Source organism: Esox lucius, chromosome 17 (genome assembly GCF_011004845.1).
Source record: "Esox lucius isolate fEsoLuc1 chromosome 17, fEsoLuc1.pri, whole genome shotgun sequence".
Taxonomy (NCBI): Eukaryota; Metazoa; Chordata; class Actinopteri; order Esociformes; family Esocidae; genus Esox; species Esox lucius.
Window position 1 is genome coordinate 33,717,450 of NC_047585.1, and position 14,366 is coordinate 33,731,815.

Here is a 14,366-nt window from a genome sequence, read left to right on the forward strand (position 1 = left end):
AAGAAACCAGGAAGAGATGTTACTAACGTATTCATATAGCTAGTCTAAAATGACAATAGTGTCAAATTTGAGAACATTGTACGTGGGTTACTCTGGATACTTTATTAAACGCGAGTCGTACCGGTTGTACCCACTTCATATCCAAGTTAAATTAAAATGTAGAACCCCCGCTTCGAAACGAGTAAGGTTAAAGTTCACAGGAAGCTGGGGGGCTGCCATTTTTCCCCGCTGCTAACATTTTAGATGCTAAAGAGAGAGGGAGGGGTGGTCGTCGTCGTGTTTTTATTTAATTTCCCTGGATTATTGAGCTGTATACACTTTTTGTTTGGCAACCCCTATACTAACCCAAATTAAAGTTTAATGAATACGGCATGGAGAGAATAGCGGAGCAGTCGTGGAATTCTTCATACACCTATCAGGTGAGCAAGCATAGCGCGGAGATGCTACACAACCTCAACATTCAGAGAAAAGATGGAGGCAGGTTTTGCGATGTGATCTTACGCGTTGGTGAAGAGAGCTTCCCTGCCCACAAGGCGGTACTGGCGGCGTGCAGCGAGTACTTCGAGTCCGTTTTTGGTTGTCAAACAGAGGGCGACGGGGAGGCAAAAGAACTCGAGATGCATACGATAAGCCCTAAAGTGTTTAAAGACATTTTGGACTTTGCCTACACTTCTAGGATTGTGGTACGATTGGAATGTTTCCCCGAGTTGATGACAGCTGCTAAGTTTCTTCTTATGCGTTCTGTCATCGAGATATGCCAAGAAGTAATCAAACAGTCCAATGTAAAAATTCTTGTTCCACCCTCTCGAGGAGGCGACGTCAGTTTGTTTCGTGCCACGGGGGGCACAGAATTGGGTTTCACATTGACGGTAGACAACATGTCAAATGAGAATGGCTTGTTGGCGAATAGCAATAATCTATTTACCAACAATGGGCAAACACACAATTTGGACGGAAATCATGCCAATGACACTGTCACATCGGATAGCAGCCCCCAGTCCACTATGCCAATCCTGCAGCCCGTGTCTCCATTAGAAATGACAGGGAACCCGTTCCAAGAAGAGGGCTCTCCGGGCGCCAAGAGAGGCAGGGGACGACCAAAGAAAGCGACAGTCATGGAACCTATACATTACAATCACACCACAGTTGACGTTAAAGAAGACATTAAGCAGCTTTTTCCTTGTGGAGTATGTGGCAAAGCATTTACGGAGGCTGTGCGGTTGAGAAACCACGAAGCGCAGCATGGACCGTCCAGTCACGGCGCGAGTAGCGGAGGTTGCGAGGACTTGTCTGAAGGAGGCCCTACCTTGATATCTCGCTCTGGTCAGCCAGGACTGTTGGAGAACGGCATGCCCCTGCATGGAGCAGTAGATAACGGCCGTAAGCGCGAAAGGACGAGACGTCACGTTGGCTGTGACATTTGTGGAAAGGTGTTCCGCGATGTTTACCACCTGAACCGACATAAACTGTCGCATTCTGGCGAAAAGCCGTATGCTTGCCATGTCTGTGGCCTGCGGTTTAAGCGCAAGGACAGGATGTCATACCATGTGCGGTCACATGATGGATCTGTGGGCAAACCTTACGTCTGTCAAAGCTGTGGAAAGGGGTTTTCCAGGTGAGTTATGGGCCGTTGCTGTGCTAGGCCTTTCCTACCAGTTAGTGGACATTTCCTATTATACCTGTTTTCTAGTATAGTGCCTGTGTCCTGGTGGGAATGTCAAGATACAAGTTCTTCTTATTCAGAGTCAGTGCTGTCTCAACATTCCTATGTTTGATTTATTCAGGCCAGACCATCTGAATGGACACATCAAGCAGGTTCACACCACAGAGAGGCCCCATAAGTGCCAGGTGAGACAATAGCAAATCAGTCCCCTTAGTGCCATAGAGTGCACGTAGATGAAGTATAAAGACAATGAATAAACAACATGCTCCAGATCTGTGCCTTTGCAAAATTGTGTGATGATTATTGTTTTCATTACAATTTGGTTGAGCGTTTACTGCTAACTATGTGCTGTTTTTATATGCAGTATATGTGAGGGCATGCTCTTTTACCTGTTTTTTCCTCCCGTTACTCAGATTTGTAATGCCTCCTTTGCTACAAGAGATCGCCTGCGGTCTCACCTGGCTTGCCACGAGGACAAGATTCCGTGCCAGGTGTGTGGGAAGTACCTGCGGGCTGCGTACATGACCGACCACCTCAAAAAACACAGTGAAGGACCTCACAATTACTGTGGCATATGCAACAAAGGTAAACTTTGGCCTACTGTGTGTTATCACCCACATTACCTGGCATGAGAGCAGGAGCTTCTTCTTGTTGTTCCTCCGATTTTCACGTTTTTCTTGTTAACCTGGATCTTTGAGTGTGGTATAGGTATGTTGCTACAACTGTTTGTACTGTTTAGTCTGAATACTGTAGTAACCGTGAACGACCTCATCCGGTGCCAATCATTTGGGTTTCTTTTAGCATAAAAACGCATGACCTACAGTCAGAACCTATGGCTAGTTTTGGTGTTGGCAGGGGTTGCCTGTTGTTTGGCCATGGTTCTCGTTCAGTTTTCCTCTTCAAACATTCTTCTGCTCCCCTATGTCATTGAATTCTCTTATACAGTCACTATGTTAATGTCTGTGGTCTCATTAATCAAAAAAAGGATATTGTATTTGGTTGACTTTCTTTTGTATTGGTTTACCTGGGGGGATATTGTTTAATTATTTTGGTGGACCTAACAGACTAATGGAGAACAGTGTCGACTGTTTCTTATTGTGGGTTTATATTCTCCCATGCCTTGGAAGGTAATTGTGCTTAAATGTTCCTTTTGCAGGTTGCTGTTACATCCAATAGCTTAGTTTACAAAAACATACAACACTGTTTACAAAAATGTTGGGATGCTGCGTAAAATGCAGATATGAACAGAATGCAATGATGTGCAAATCATTTATCCCGGTATTTAATTGAAAATAGTACAAAGACAACATATCAAGTGTTGAAACTGAGAAATGTTATTGTTTTAGGAAAAATACATGCGTATTTTGAATTTGATGCCAGCAACTTGTTTCAAAAAAAGTTGGGACGGGCATATTTACCATTGTAAATACCATATCACCTCTTCTTTTAACAATGCTCTGTAAATGTTTGGGATCTGAGGAGACCAGTTGCTGTAGTTTTGAAAGTGAAATGTTTTCCCATTCTTGCTTTATAGGATTTCAGCTGCTTAACAGTTTGGGGTCTCTTGTTAATGCACCAAATACTTTCAATGGGTGACATGTCTGGACTGCAGGCAGGGCAGTTTAGCAGCCGGACACTTTTATTACAGAGCCATGCTTGTATAATACGTGCAGAATGTGGTTTGGCATTGTCTTGCTGAAATTAGCAAGGCTTTCCCTGGAAAATATGTTGTCTGGATGGCAGCATATGTTGCACCAAAACCAGTATATATTGTTCAGCATTAATGGTGCCCTCACAGATGTGCAAGCCACCTATGCCGTGTGCACTAATGCACCCCCATTTTATGTATGCTTTCTTTTTTGCATGGTATATTTTTAACTTGCATTTGTGGATGCTACAACGTACTCTGTTCACTGACAATGGTTTGAAACATTATTTTCTTAAATTGTTGCACTATTTGCCTGCTCAGACTTTCACATAGTGGTGAACCCCTCCCAATCTTTACTTCTGAAAGACTCATCCTCTCTGGGATTCTCATTTTATACCCAATCATGTTACTGATCTGTTGCCAATTAACCTTATTAGTTGATGTTCCACAATATTTTTTTTTTATAGCATTACACAACTTTTCCAGTCTTTTGTTGACTTGTCCCAGCTTTTTTGAAACATGTTGCTGGCTTTAAATTCAAAGTGGTCATATGTTTTTCAAGAAACAATAACATTTCTCAATTTCAACGTGTGATTTGTTGTCTTTGTACTATTTTCTATTGAATATAGGGTTAGAATGATTTGCACATCACTGCATTCTATTTGTCTTCACATTTCACACCGAGTCCCAATGTTTTTGGAAACAGGGTTGTATACACCAGACTGAACAGCAAAAGGTAGATGTGTAAAAGAGGTGTTTTTATCTTCACATCGCAGTCCTCTTTGGGTACATAACGGGGGGACGTCTGGGTATGTAGTGCACTCCCCGCTTTGTTCTGTGTTCTTCTCCTGGTCTCCAGGTTTCTCCACTGCGTCCTACCTTAAGGTGCACGTAAAATCGCACCACGGCTCACCGTTGCTCCCTGCCACTGCCCCGGCGCACAGTGCCTTCCCTGCGCCGCGCGGGGAGCTGCAGGCACACGGTGGCACCCCCTACCACATGGAGCGCCAGTTTGCAGTGGAAGGCAAGCTCCACCCTGTTCCACCCCTGACCCCAGAGCATAGGCTGTGTCTCTCCTCCTGCTTTGTATTGATCATCATATGCTCTGCTGCTGCTAGTGGGGAAACCATGTGCATCTGTCTTTGAAGCTTGGCCAAAACACAAGCTAACACACCTATGTAGCACATACAGGCAATTCCTATACATTAATGCTATACTCTGCATTAATGCTAATGCTATGGGATCCATCTGCTCTTTGTGCACCTTAACAGCTAACAGTAGGTATACTGACTTCAGAGGATATGCCATACATATACCAGGCCAATTTGGATCTCCTGGATTATATGTCCACGAAGAGCTTTTTAGACCATTTCTATCTGCATGCATGTGTAGTTGTCTGCTCCTCTGCATGGCTTATATGGTGAAGAGGAAGTTGATTAAGGAGCTCCTCTTTTTGTGTTCTACTAAACAGAAAGACCATGTGAAATAGTCTAGTAAAAAGGAGACCTTTTACTTAAAGATGCAGTCTGGGACCTTCGGGATTAACAAATGTTTTAAATGTCCCAATTTAGCCAGGATGCGTAATAGGGTATTTATATGTGCCTCAGTTATCCATAGAAGTAGAAGTACAGTCACTATCATGCCTCAGTTATCCATAGAAGTAGACATACAGTCACTATCATGCCTCAGTTATCCATTGAGGTACAGTCACTATCATGCCTCATTTATCCATAGAAGTACAGTCACTATCATGCCTCAGTTATCCATAGAAGTAGAAGTACAGTCACTATCATGCCTCAGTTATCCATAGAAGTAGAAGTACAGTCACTATCATGCCTCAGTTATCCATAGAAGTACAGTCACTATCATGCCTCAGTTATCCATAGAAGTAGAGGTACAGTCACTGTCATGCCTCAGTTATCCATAGAAGTAGAGGTACAGTCACTATCATGGCTCAGTTATCCATAGAAGTAGAAGTACAGTCACTATCATGCCTCAGTTATCCATAGAAGTAGAGGTACAGTCACTGTCATGCCTCAGTTATCCATAGAAGTAGAGGTACAGTCACTATCATGCCTCAGTTATCCATAGAAGTACAGTCACTATCATGCCTCAGTTATCCATGGAAGTAGAAGTACAGTCACTATCATGCCTCAGTTATCCATAGAAGTAGAAGTACAGTCACTATCATGCCTCAGTTATCCATAGAAGTAGAGGTACAGTCACTGTCATGCCTCAGTTATCCATAGAAGTAGAGGTACAGTCACTATCATGCCTCAGTTATCCATAGAAGTACAGTCACTATCATGCCTCAGTTATCCATAGAAGTAGAAGTACAGTCACTATCATGCCTCAGTTATCAATCGCAAGTTTGAAAGTGAGTGGTTTTGGTGATGCAGGGCTCTAATTGGTATGTACATGACATGGTACAACGTTTTCAGGGGCCCTTTTTGTCTCGATTAATGCCACTTTTACCAGCTGTGGCCTGCATCTTTAATTGATTAGGCTTAGACTTGGCGTAGGCTTATTTCTATGAATTAAAGCTGAAATCGTCTAGGTGAAACAAAACGTAATTGCATTGGAATCTTCTCCAGTTCCGCAGTGCCCTCTGGTGGTCAGTTTTGGGACGTCGCGGGTTTGTCAGGGAGTCTGTTATTTAATCGTTAGCCACAACAAAGAAATGTGAATGCCTTCCCGTTTTCCTGAGTCATTGTTGCTCTTCAGTTTGAGCTCTGAAAAGCTCAGACTATGTATAGCCTAATATGCTCTAGTGCCATACTCCCTGTGTTCAGCATGGCAATGTGAATGCTGTCTAAAAACGCTGTTTTTTGTCATCTCCATTGCCTCGTGGTCATTGGCCAAATGATGCACAAATGTTTTTGCATGTCTATTGAGTCATACTGCGCTATGCAATGTTTCTCTGGATTCAATGGAGCTTTTTTCAACTATTATTGCCATGGCAACCAGCAGCAGCCTATGGATTTGGCCGTACAATTACGTCAGACGCTTGCAGAGACAAAGAAAGAGCCAAAGCATTGTAGGGATCGAGGTTTAGGTACTAGGCTAAAACCATGTGCTCGTTTTCTTTTCTAGAAATGGACGTTCTAACGATTACCTATCTCTGATCTAAAATCATTGTAATCTGAGTTGTAAATCTCCCCCCCTCGAAGATACCACAGCATTGGTTGTGCCAGTACAGTGTGTCTGACCACAGCACATTTCCTCGCATCTTCACTCAGAACCGCGGGTCAGCTGTTTTGGCCTGATGTGAGACAGTGAGACAGTGTGACAGTGTGAGACATGTGAGACATGGTTCTCATGGACAGAACCCTGGTCAAGGCTATGTGAGTCTAGAAAGAAAACGGTTTCATGGAGGATCCTGTGTGGAGGATAGCTCAGAGGAAACGTTTGAAAGGCGCTTTTCAGAGTGTAGTTGGGTTAGAGTGAGCTGGCGGAGCTAATGAAACAGATTCAATAAGAATGACCTGAAACTTAATGAAATAAATGAATTGAACAGAGAAGAAATGCCAATGCAAGGCTCTGTTTTCAAAGTGATGTCTGCAAGGGGGTGCCAAGTTGTTAGCAGATGTTTTGCAAAATTATTATTTAGTATTTATTACTATCGGTTTGTTTATTACTATGTGTTGTGTTTGTTATAACATGGGAAACAACATGTTGGATTTAATCTTCCTGTCTTTTATATCAGCCCCAAATGTATCAGTATGTAAACGGCATTTAGACTTGTCTTACTCTCTAGACCAGCGGTAGTCAGGGCCTTATTACTGGCAGGGAACATGCTCTGGGGCCTCAGCCTTCGCGGGGGGCCCCCCAAGGCATTTATTGCAGCAGGCCGCCAACCAGGACTTGCTTTGGGCCGGCCCTGCTCAGATTGCATGGACATGGTATGAGAATCTTCTGTCAGTGGGAAAATGTGTAGAACAGTAGGGTCACCGCTGGGAGTTATTTCAGACTTTGCATGAAACCTAATTGAAGTTTACGGGCTCATCACATTTTGAGGCCATTGACACTTGAAAAACACCCGGGCTTCTCTACCAATTCTCTAGAACGGATCAACCAGTCTGCTGGCTTGGCAAGTAATACAGGAAAAAGTTTCATTCACTATTGTTTACAGTTTTGTATATATTAGTGGGAAAAGTAAAGCTCCCTAGTTAAAGACCTAGTAAGGTTTGGGGTCACATCCTGATTATATTGACGTGTGGTTTCCGCTGGCCTTGTCTGTTTCTGCTGTCCCCCGTCTACTCTGTGTGTGGGCTGGCGTCTGTCTCTCGTGGCGTGTAGACCTGTGCACCAGTCGCCGGCTGCTGGTCACCTTCCCAGAGGCTGAGGGCCACTGCTTTCTCCCCCAGCCCGGCCCTCCCTCCCTGGGCCTGCAGCCCGAGCTGCTCCTAGGGAAACCAGGGCCTGGGGGGGTTCCATATTTCTGGGAGTGCCGCTCTGCCGGCCCGCCTGGGTTCCACTCCCTCCATGGGCCTCTGCCAGGTCAGTATGGGCCAGCATGAGGGTGGGGGTGGGGACTGGACCCGGGCCAGGCCAATTGATTGGAAAAGTAACAAGGGCTCCACTGTAAAGGGCTGGTTGGACCAGGACCAACATCTGGGACATTTTTGTGACTGGCTACATGAGTAAAAGGTTTGCTGGAAATGAGTTGATTACAGTTTGCTGATCAATAGAGGAGGCCATTTTTTGGTATTGTGATTAGAGCTATTAAAGGTATCTGTGTCCGATGATACAATAGCCTGTTTAATACCAGATATTCCGGTCCGATATTGTACAGTGTTCAGTCTGCTACCGCTATCAGAGACTTATTTCCAGGTGAAGTGTCTGAGTCTAATGGAATGAATCACAACGGTGTGGAATGTGTGTGTATCAGTGCACATAGCAGAATGTCCTGTGTTCATGTTGCAGGTGATGGTCAACTGGAGAGCAGTCATATCTGTTGGGTTAAACTGTGGTAACCTCTGTGTTAACCCCATTATAATTCTTTCTCCTCTTATCCTTCCCTTGCTTTCCAACTTCCTCCTTGTGTCCTCACGCTCTCCCCAAAACTCCACCCCTTCCTGTACATTCCCACTCTACACCCCCCCCCACACACACACACACACACACAACCCCCACCCCTGTGTCCCTGCCCCTCCCCCCACCCTGCTGTATTACCTCAGATGGGCAGGAGAATGCTGGGAAGTGCTCACATCAGGGAGAATCTGAGGGAGACGAGACATTGTTCGGGGAGCTGTCGAACGGCGACGAGATTAAGTCTCTGCATAAATCCGAGGGAGAGGACCACGGGTCGCCGACGCTGTTCGCCTGCAACGGAGCCTCTGCCGGTACTGGGGCTGTGGGGGGTTCTCCGCCAGCTGGTACTAAAGCCAAGCCCAGCCAGGACTCCCCAGAGAAGAAGTTCCCTTGCTGCGAGTGCACCCAGACCTTCCGCACTAAGTCCTACCTCAACAAGCACATCAACAGAGTGCACCATCATGGGGTCCAAAAGAGTCTGGTGGTGGGCGCCGGGCCGGGGTCCGGTCTGGGGGAGCTGGGTCCGTCCCTGGGCTCACCGTTCTCCCCTCAACAGAACATGTCTCTGTTGGAGTCATTTGGCTTCCAGATCGTCCAGTCTGCCTTTGCCTCGTCGCTGGTGGACGCCGAGGCAGGACACAGCGGGATGGAGTTGGGGGGGAAGTGACCCGGAGTTCACAGGAAACATGGGGGAATCGTTCCCTAGCTAGGTCTGTTCGGCCAATCCGATGTAGGGGAATCACATTGTAGACTACTCTGACGTGGGCTGTCAACTGTCTTTTGACTACTCTGACGTGGGCTGCAGACTACTCTGATGTGGTCTGTAGACTGTCTTTTGACTACTCTGACGTGGGCTGTAGACTACTCTGATGTGGTCTGTAGACTGTCTTTTGACTACTCTGACGTGGGCTGTAGACTACTCTGATGTGGTCTGTAGACTGTCTTTTGACTACTCTGACGTGGGCTGTAGACTGTCTTTAGACTACTCTGACGTAGTCTGTAGACTACTCTGATGTGGTCTGTAGACTACTCTGCGTCATCACTCACTGTTGTCGTTCATCACGTTCTGTCACTGTTCTGTTTCATGGTCCCTCTGTATTAATATCAATATACATTTCTTGTTAATCAATACAATTTCAGAGCAGAATACAAAATGTACATACAGTTTTTTATTTACATTAAGGAACATAACAGCTTTTTTTAAATATCTGCTGTTTATTGTAAATCTTGTTTTTCCTTTTTGATTGTATTTGTATTATGGTTTATGATGTAACCACGCCCATATGATCTATTACCAAACACGCACATATAATGAACATATATTAGCCAACGCTGTTATTGTTGTTATGTCAGTTCATGATCATTCCGAGTGTGGTTGGTAAACTATGGGATGTCCACGTCTGGGTCAGTACGTGTTGACTGGAATGCTTTATTATTATCTACGTATGGTGTTCACAGCTGCGGTGACGCCCTCTGACCCCAAGCTTCCACTTCAGACAGAAGAGGCTGCCGATGCAACTCTGTAACTGTGGAACAATGGAACTCCAGCCCGACTCTGAATAGAACGATAGAATCATAGCCAATTCTATCCGCTTTCGCGGGGCAAGGATAAAACCCTATGCCTCAAACTATTGCTGTTAACACGAGAATGTTATTTTCTCTTATTATGGAAAGAACAGATGTATTTGTTAGTCACAAATGTGAAATCAATTCTTCTGGATATTCAACAGGGACCAAGTTCAGGTTTGACTATTAGGAATCTTGAGAAATGTAGAATATATTTTATTAACTTATTGATTGCCCTGTCTGCTTTGTGCACAACCAGTTTTTTATGAATTGATGTTTGAGATGTCAGTGTGCTGTGCTGATTTTCCTCTTTTAAGTTATGCTAGATACAGGTCTACTGGGGAGCGACAGAGAGTATGTATGCTGAAATGTCTGTGTGTCTGTCTATTTGGTGCTCTGATATATGTGCTTTTCTCACAGAATTTAATCAACCAGAAGGCTTTTACTCGTAATTGTTTGTCAGTAATTTGACTTTTGCTTTCAGTACATTCCTGCTTTTATTTATAGTTATATTGTGATTGTATTGAGTGCATATAACATTCATGTATATGGAATTGTTATATGTGTATGAAATTGTTATATACAGTGAAGTTCAAATGTATTTTGATAATGATATATTTTTGTTGTTGTTTTAGCTCTGTACCCCAGCACTTTATTCATCCAATCAGTAGGTTTAAAGTTTTTATTGGATTTGTTGGCAGGCCCCTAAGTACTAAATTCCATCAATCACTTCTGGATAAAACAAATGCCAGTAAGCATTTCCCCATTCAAAACTAATGAGACACAGTCTTAAATACAATCTTGATACAACAAGGTGAAAAGTCGCTTAACCATAATTTCTCCTGGGTTGTTTCTGGAAAAAGAAAATCTCTGTCTTGTGTACCTGTAAAATAACAGCATAGAAAATAAAACAATGTAGAGCAGGAAAGGAGTGGGCCCTAGTATTTACCCTGGTTGGACACAACAGGTTATGGTGAACTCAAGGATGATGTACTGCATGTGCTTAGAGATGAACCAGTTTAGGCCAGTCCCAGTGATGGCAGTGTGCTCTCTAAGGCATTGCAGTCGAAAGTAGCACTGATGTCCAGATGAATCGGGACATGGTAGGTCCTGTATGTGCAGACATCCGCAGGTACTTTCCAAGTTTCCCCCGAGTCTGTTACAGTACTGTGGATGGGCCTCTCAGCAGATTGGAAAAGCCTCATTAAGTTGGTTGTGAGGTATTATTCCAAAGTTTAGTACATGGTCCAATATCGCTAACAAGCAGTTACTACTTAAAACGTGTTACTGTACAAGCTTGTGTGTTTCTAAAGATGTTTCTAAACATGTCTACATTAATGAGGATGCTACCATGACTACTGACGACCCTGAATGAATTGGGAGTAATTATTAATGAGAAAATTATCAGGAATAATAAACATTAAAATACCCCACAAATAAAGCTTAATTCTAACCTTACAGTGATGGTATCATTTCAAAAGCAATGTGCTGGTGTACGGAGCAAAAACAACATAAGTCATTTCCCAAATACTTAAGGACCTCATAGAACTGATCAAACCTAATGATTTATTTTATCTTTGTCAATGAATATTCTTGTATATATAAATGTTATTTTCCCTTCCTTCCCAATGTTGGAAAGAGCCGTGTAGGTTTTGGTGGTGGCTGTTTGATTTGAACATTCTTCCTCAGTGTGCACGCCCATGATCTGCTGTATACTGTTCTCGATATATATTTTTCTTGGGGTGGGGGTGGGATGAGAGGTCGCTCACTGGATGACCGGACTATGGTTGTCGTACCTGGATTCAAAAAAGTACTTGAAAAGCAGTCTGGCTTGTTTCAGTCCGGCTGGAGTGCCAGATTGAGTGGGTTTGCACTTGTGGAACTCTTCCATTGGTTTCGTTGTGCCAAGCAAGCTAAATCCAGGTGTCATTCACTGTGCTGTTACCTGGTCCAGGTAGTGTACAGTAGAGAAATGCCACCCTGATCCTGGAGTGCTGGAGACACTTATGTTTTCAATTGAACCAACCTGGAAGACCCAATGTGTTGAATTTAGGTTATGGCTGACCTGATCAATTAGCTTATTTGGTCAAGTGTGGTGCCTGGTTGGAACAAAATACTCCAGTACCTGTGACCCTCCAGGAACAGGACTGCCTGCCCCACTTGTATACTCATTACAGTTTAGTTTTACAACCAATGGCTTTGATCGATCAGTCTGTTTAGGCCATGTTACACAGTTTTTATTCTCCCACTAGTAATGCTTTACGAGTAGTGGACGGAGTAAAAACAGTTTGTTATTTATTGAATATGTGAGAGACAAAGCTTTTTAGGAATATCCTCATTATAACTGGTGGTTGTGGCCACACTGAGGATTGCCCATATAGCATATGCTAATTCATTGATTTGTTGGTATTATTTGTTTATTTCACCTGTTTTGGTACTTACGTTTGTAGAATGTTTTTCTTGTTTGATTGCTTAGATACTTAAATGTGCTGTCTTGTCTTATTCTGTTGGTCTGTTGCAAAGTGCCTTCCCAATACTAATTGTGCACAGCAGTAGATTTGAAACGCAAAATGAAAAAGGACCTCTTTCTCTAAATGGTAAATCATGCGCAGTGACTTGCATTGACACTTTTGTACGTATAAAAACATGCACACACAGAAGATGTACATTTGTATATGTATGTTACCTTGGTATTTTATCATTGTACTTGCAAGATGGTTAAAGTTAAACATTTTTTGAGTTCCATGTTTTGTTACAAAACCTTTGGACATATTTCAATAAAAGCATACTTTTTGTACACTGTTTTTGAGTGTCATCTCTGTCTGATTGATACAGAGATACGGATCAAATAAATATGTATTTGAAACTATTCCTGGTTGTGCTTATATTGGTGTATGATTTCCTCCTTATAACATGTTAATTATCTTGTATAGCTATATCATTACGACTGTAAATAGACTCTTCAACAATAGAGAATGTGTAGTCACTGCCGAAAAATACAACTTGTAGATTGAGTGCGTCCAGGAACTTCCTGCTGGCCAGTTTGCATTTACTGATGCACCACCTGGAAGGAATGTATTTAAGGAATGAGTGAATGTGGTAAATGGCCAATATACCATGACTAAGCTGTGTATTGCAACGTATTGCATACCTGGAAATGGTACTTAGACATGGCAATACACCCAAAAAAACCTGACTTGCCTTCTTGCTATTGTAATCCAGTTACCAAAAAAAGAACTAGAACAGTAAAAAGTTGAGTGTCGTCACAGTCTTACTCTTGCTAGGTCAACCCTGTTATGTGTCCTGAACTCTTGCTTTGATATGGTGAACATTTTCCTTTTTAGATACTTTGTTTTAAAAAGAGCTGCTTCTCTTTTTTCTGTTTGAGTTTTCAAGTATTAAACAGCGTACGATTACATATACAGTTCAAAAGTTTGGGGTCACTTGGTCATTGTTTCTGAAAGAAAAGCTCATGTTTGTCCAATAAAATAACATCAAATTTATCAGAAATACAGCACAGACATTGTTAATGTTGTAAATTACTACTGTAGCTGGAAAAAGCTAATTTTCAATGGAATATCTACATATGCGTACCGAGGCCCACAGTCAGCAACCATCACTCCTGTGTTCCAACGGCACGTTTGCTAATTTAAATGTATAATTTTAAAAGGCTAATTGATCATTAGAAAACCCTTATGCGATTATGTTAGCCCCGCTGAAAACGTTTGTTCTGATTAAAGCAATAAAACTGGCCTTTAGACTACTTCAGTTTCTTCAGCATCAGAGTTTGTGGATTCGTTTGCATGCTCAAAATGGCCAGAAACAAAGAACATTCCTCTGAAATTGGTCAGTCTATTCTTGTTCTGAGAAATTAGGGCTATTTCATTCGAGAAATTGCCAAGAAACTGATTATCACATACGACGTGTAGTTCTCCCCTTCACAGAACAGCGCAAACTGGCTACTTATTAGCTTATTATACACTTTTCATTAAACTCCTTGAGAAATTTACGAAGTTGAACATAAGGGGTACCAAATGTTCTCTTACCCATGTTCTGCCTCCCTGGTCTCTCGTCTCAGAGTTCCCGGATGCGTGCTGGATCAAGAGAGCTCAAGGTTATCTATCCCTAACACTTTTTGCTATTTCGTTCATCACCAAACGGCAAGGATGAATTTATAAATACGACGCATTCACAAGCTTTGAAATGATTGAGAAACAATGACTTGCTAATGGTCAACAATCTTCATCAGCCATAAAATTAAAGTACTACATGCTTGTAAATAAATTATAATTGAAAATCAGTGCTGATATTTTTTTCAGCGTAATTGCCGTTTAGGTTATTTCAAGATATTTGGAATTAGCATGTGGGATGAACGTATTTTCATTTGGAGCGACGCTGAAGTAGATTCTTCTTGGACTAGCTCGTAATTTATTTTCAATTAATATGTAAATAACC

General features: G+C 42.7%; 1 protein-coding gene across 2 annotated transcripts; it reads left to right on the forward strand.

The window, feature by feature from the left end:
• Positions 1-23: 23 nt before the first annotated feature.
• Positions 24-12,708, forward strand: patz1 (POZ/BTB and AT hook containing zinc finger 1). Of its 2 annotated transcripts, XM_020055810.3 has the most exons (6): positions 24-1,615; positions 1,785-1,848; positions 2,077-2,248; positions 4,171-4,335; positions 7,611-7,811; positions 8,492-12,708. In XM_020055810.3, the coding sequence occupies exons 1-6, from the start codon at positions 372-374 to the stop codon at positions 9,010-9,012; spliced, it is 2,367 nt and encodes a 788-aa protein (XP_019911369.2). In that variant the 5' UTR covers positions 24-371; the 3' UTR covers positions 9,013-12,708. The 2 variants fall into 2 exon arrangements, with proteins under 2 accessions (XP_019911369.2, XP_010879345.2); XM_010881043.5 differs by lacking the exons at positions 4,171-4,335; positions 7,611-7,811 and having other exon boundaries at positions 28-1,615.
• The last annotated feature ends 1,658 nt before the right edge of the window (positions 12,709-14,366 follow it).

Coding starts and splice junctions, on each gene's coding strand:
- patz1 (XM_020055810.3), top strand. CDS start 372: ATGGAGAGAATAGCGGAGCAGTCGTGGAATTCTTCATACACCTATCAG. Junction 4,336..7,610: donor GCGCCAGTTTGCAGTGGAAG/GCAAGCTCCACC, acceptor CGTGGCGTGTAG/ACCTGTGCACCAGTCGCCGG. Junction 7,812..8,491: donor CCTCCATGGGCCTCTGCCAG/GTCAGTATGGGC, acceptor GTATTACCTCAG/ATGGGCAGGAGAATGCTGGG.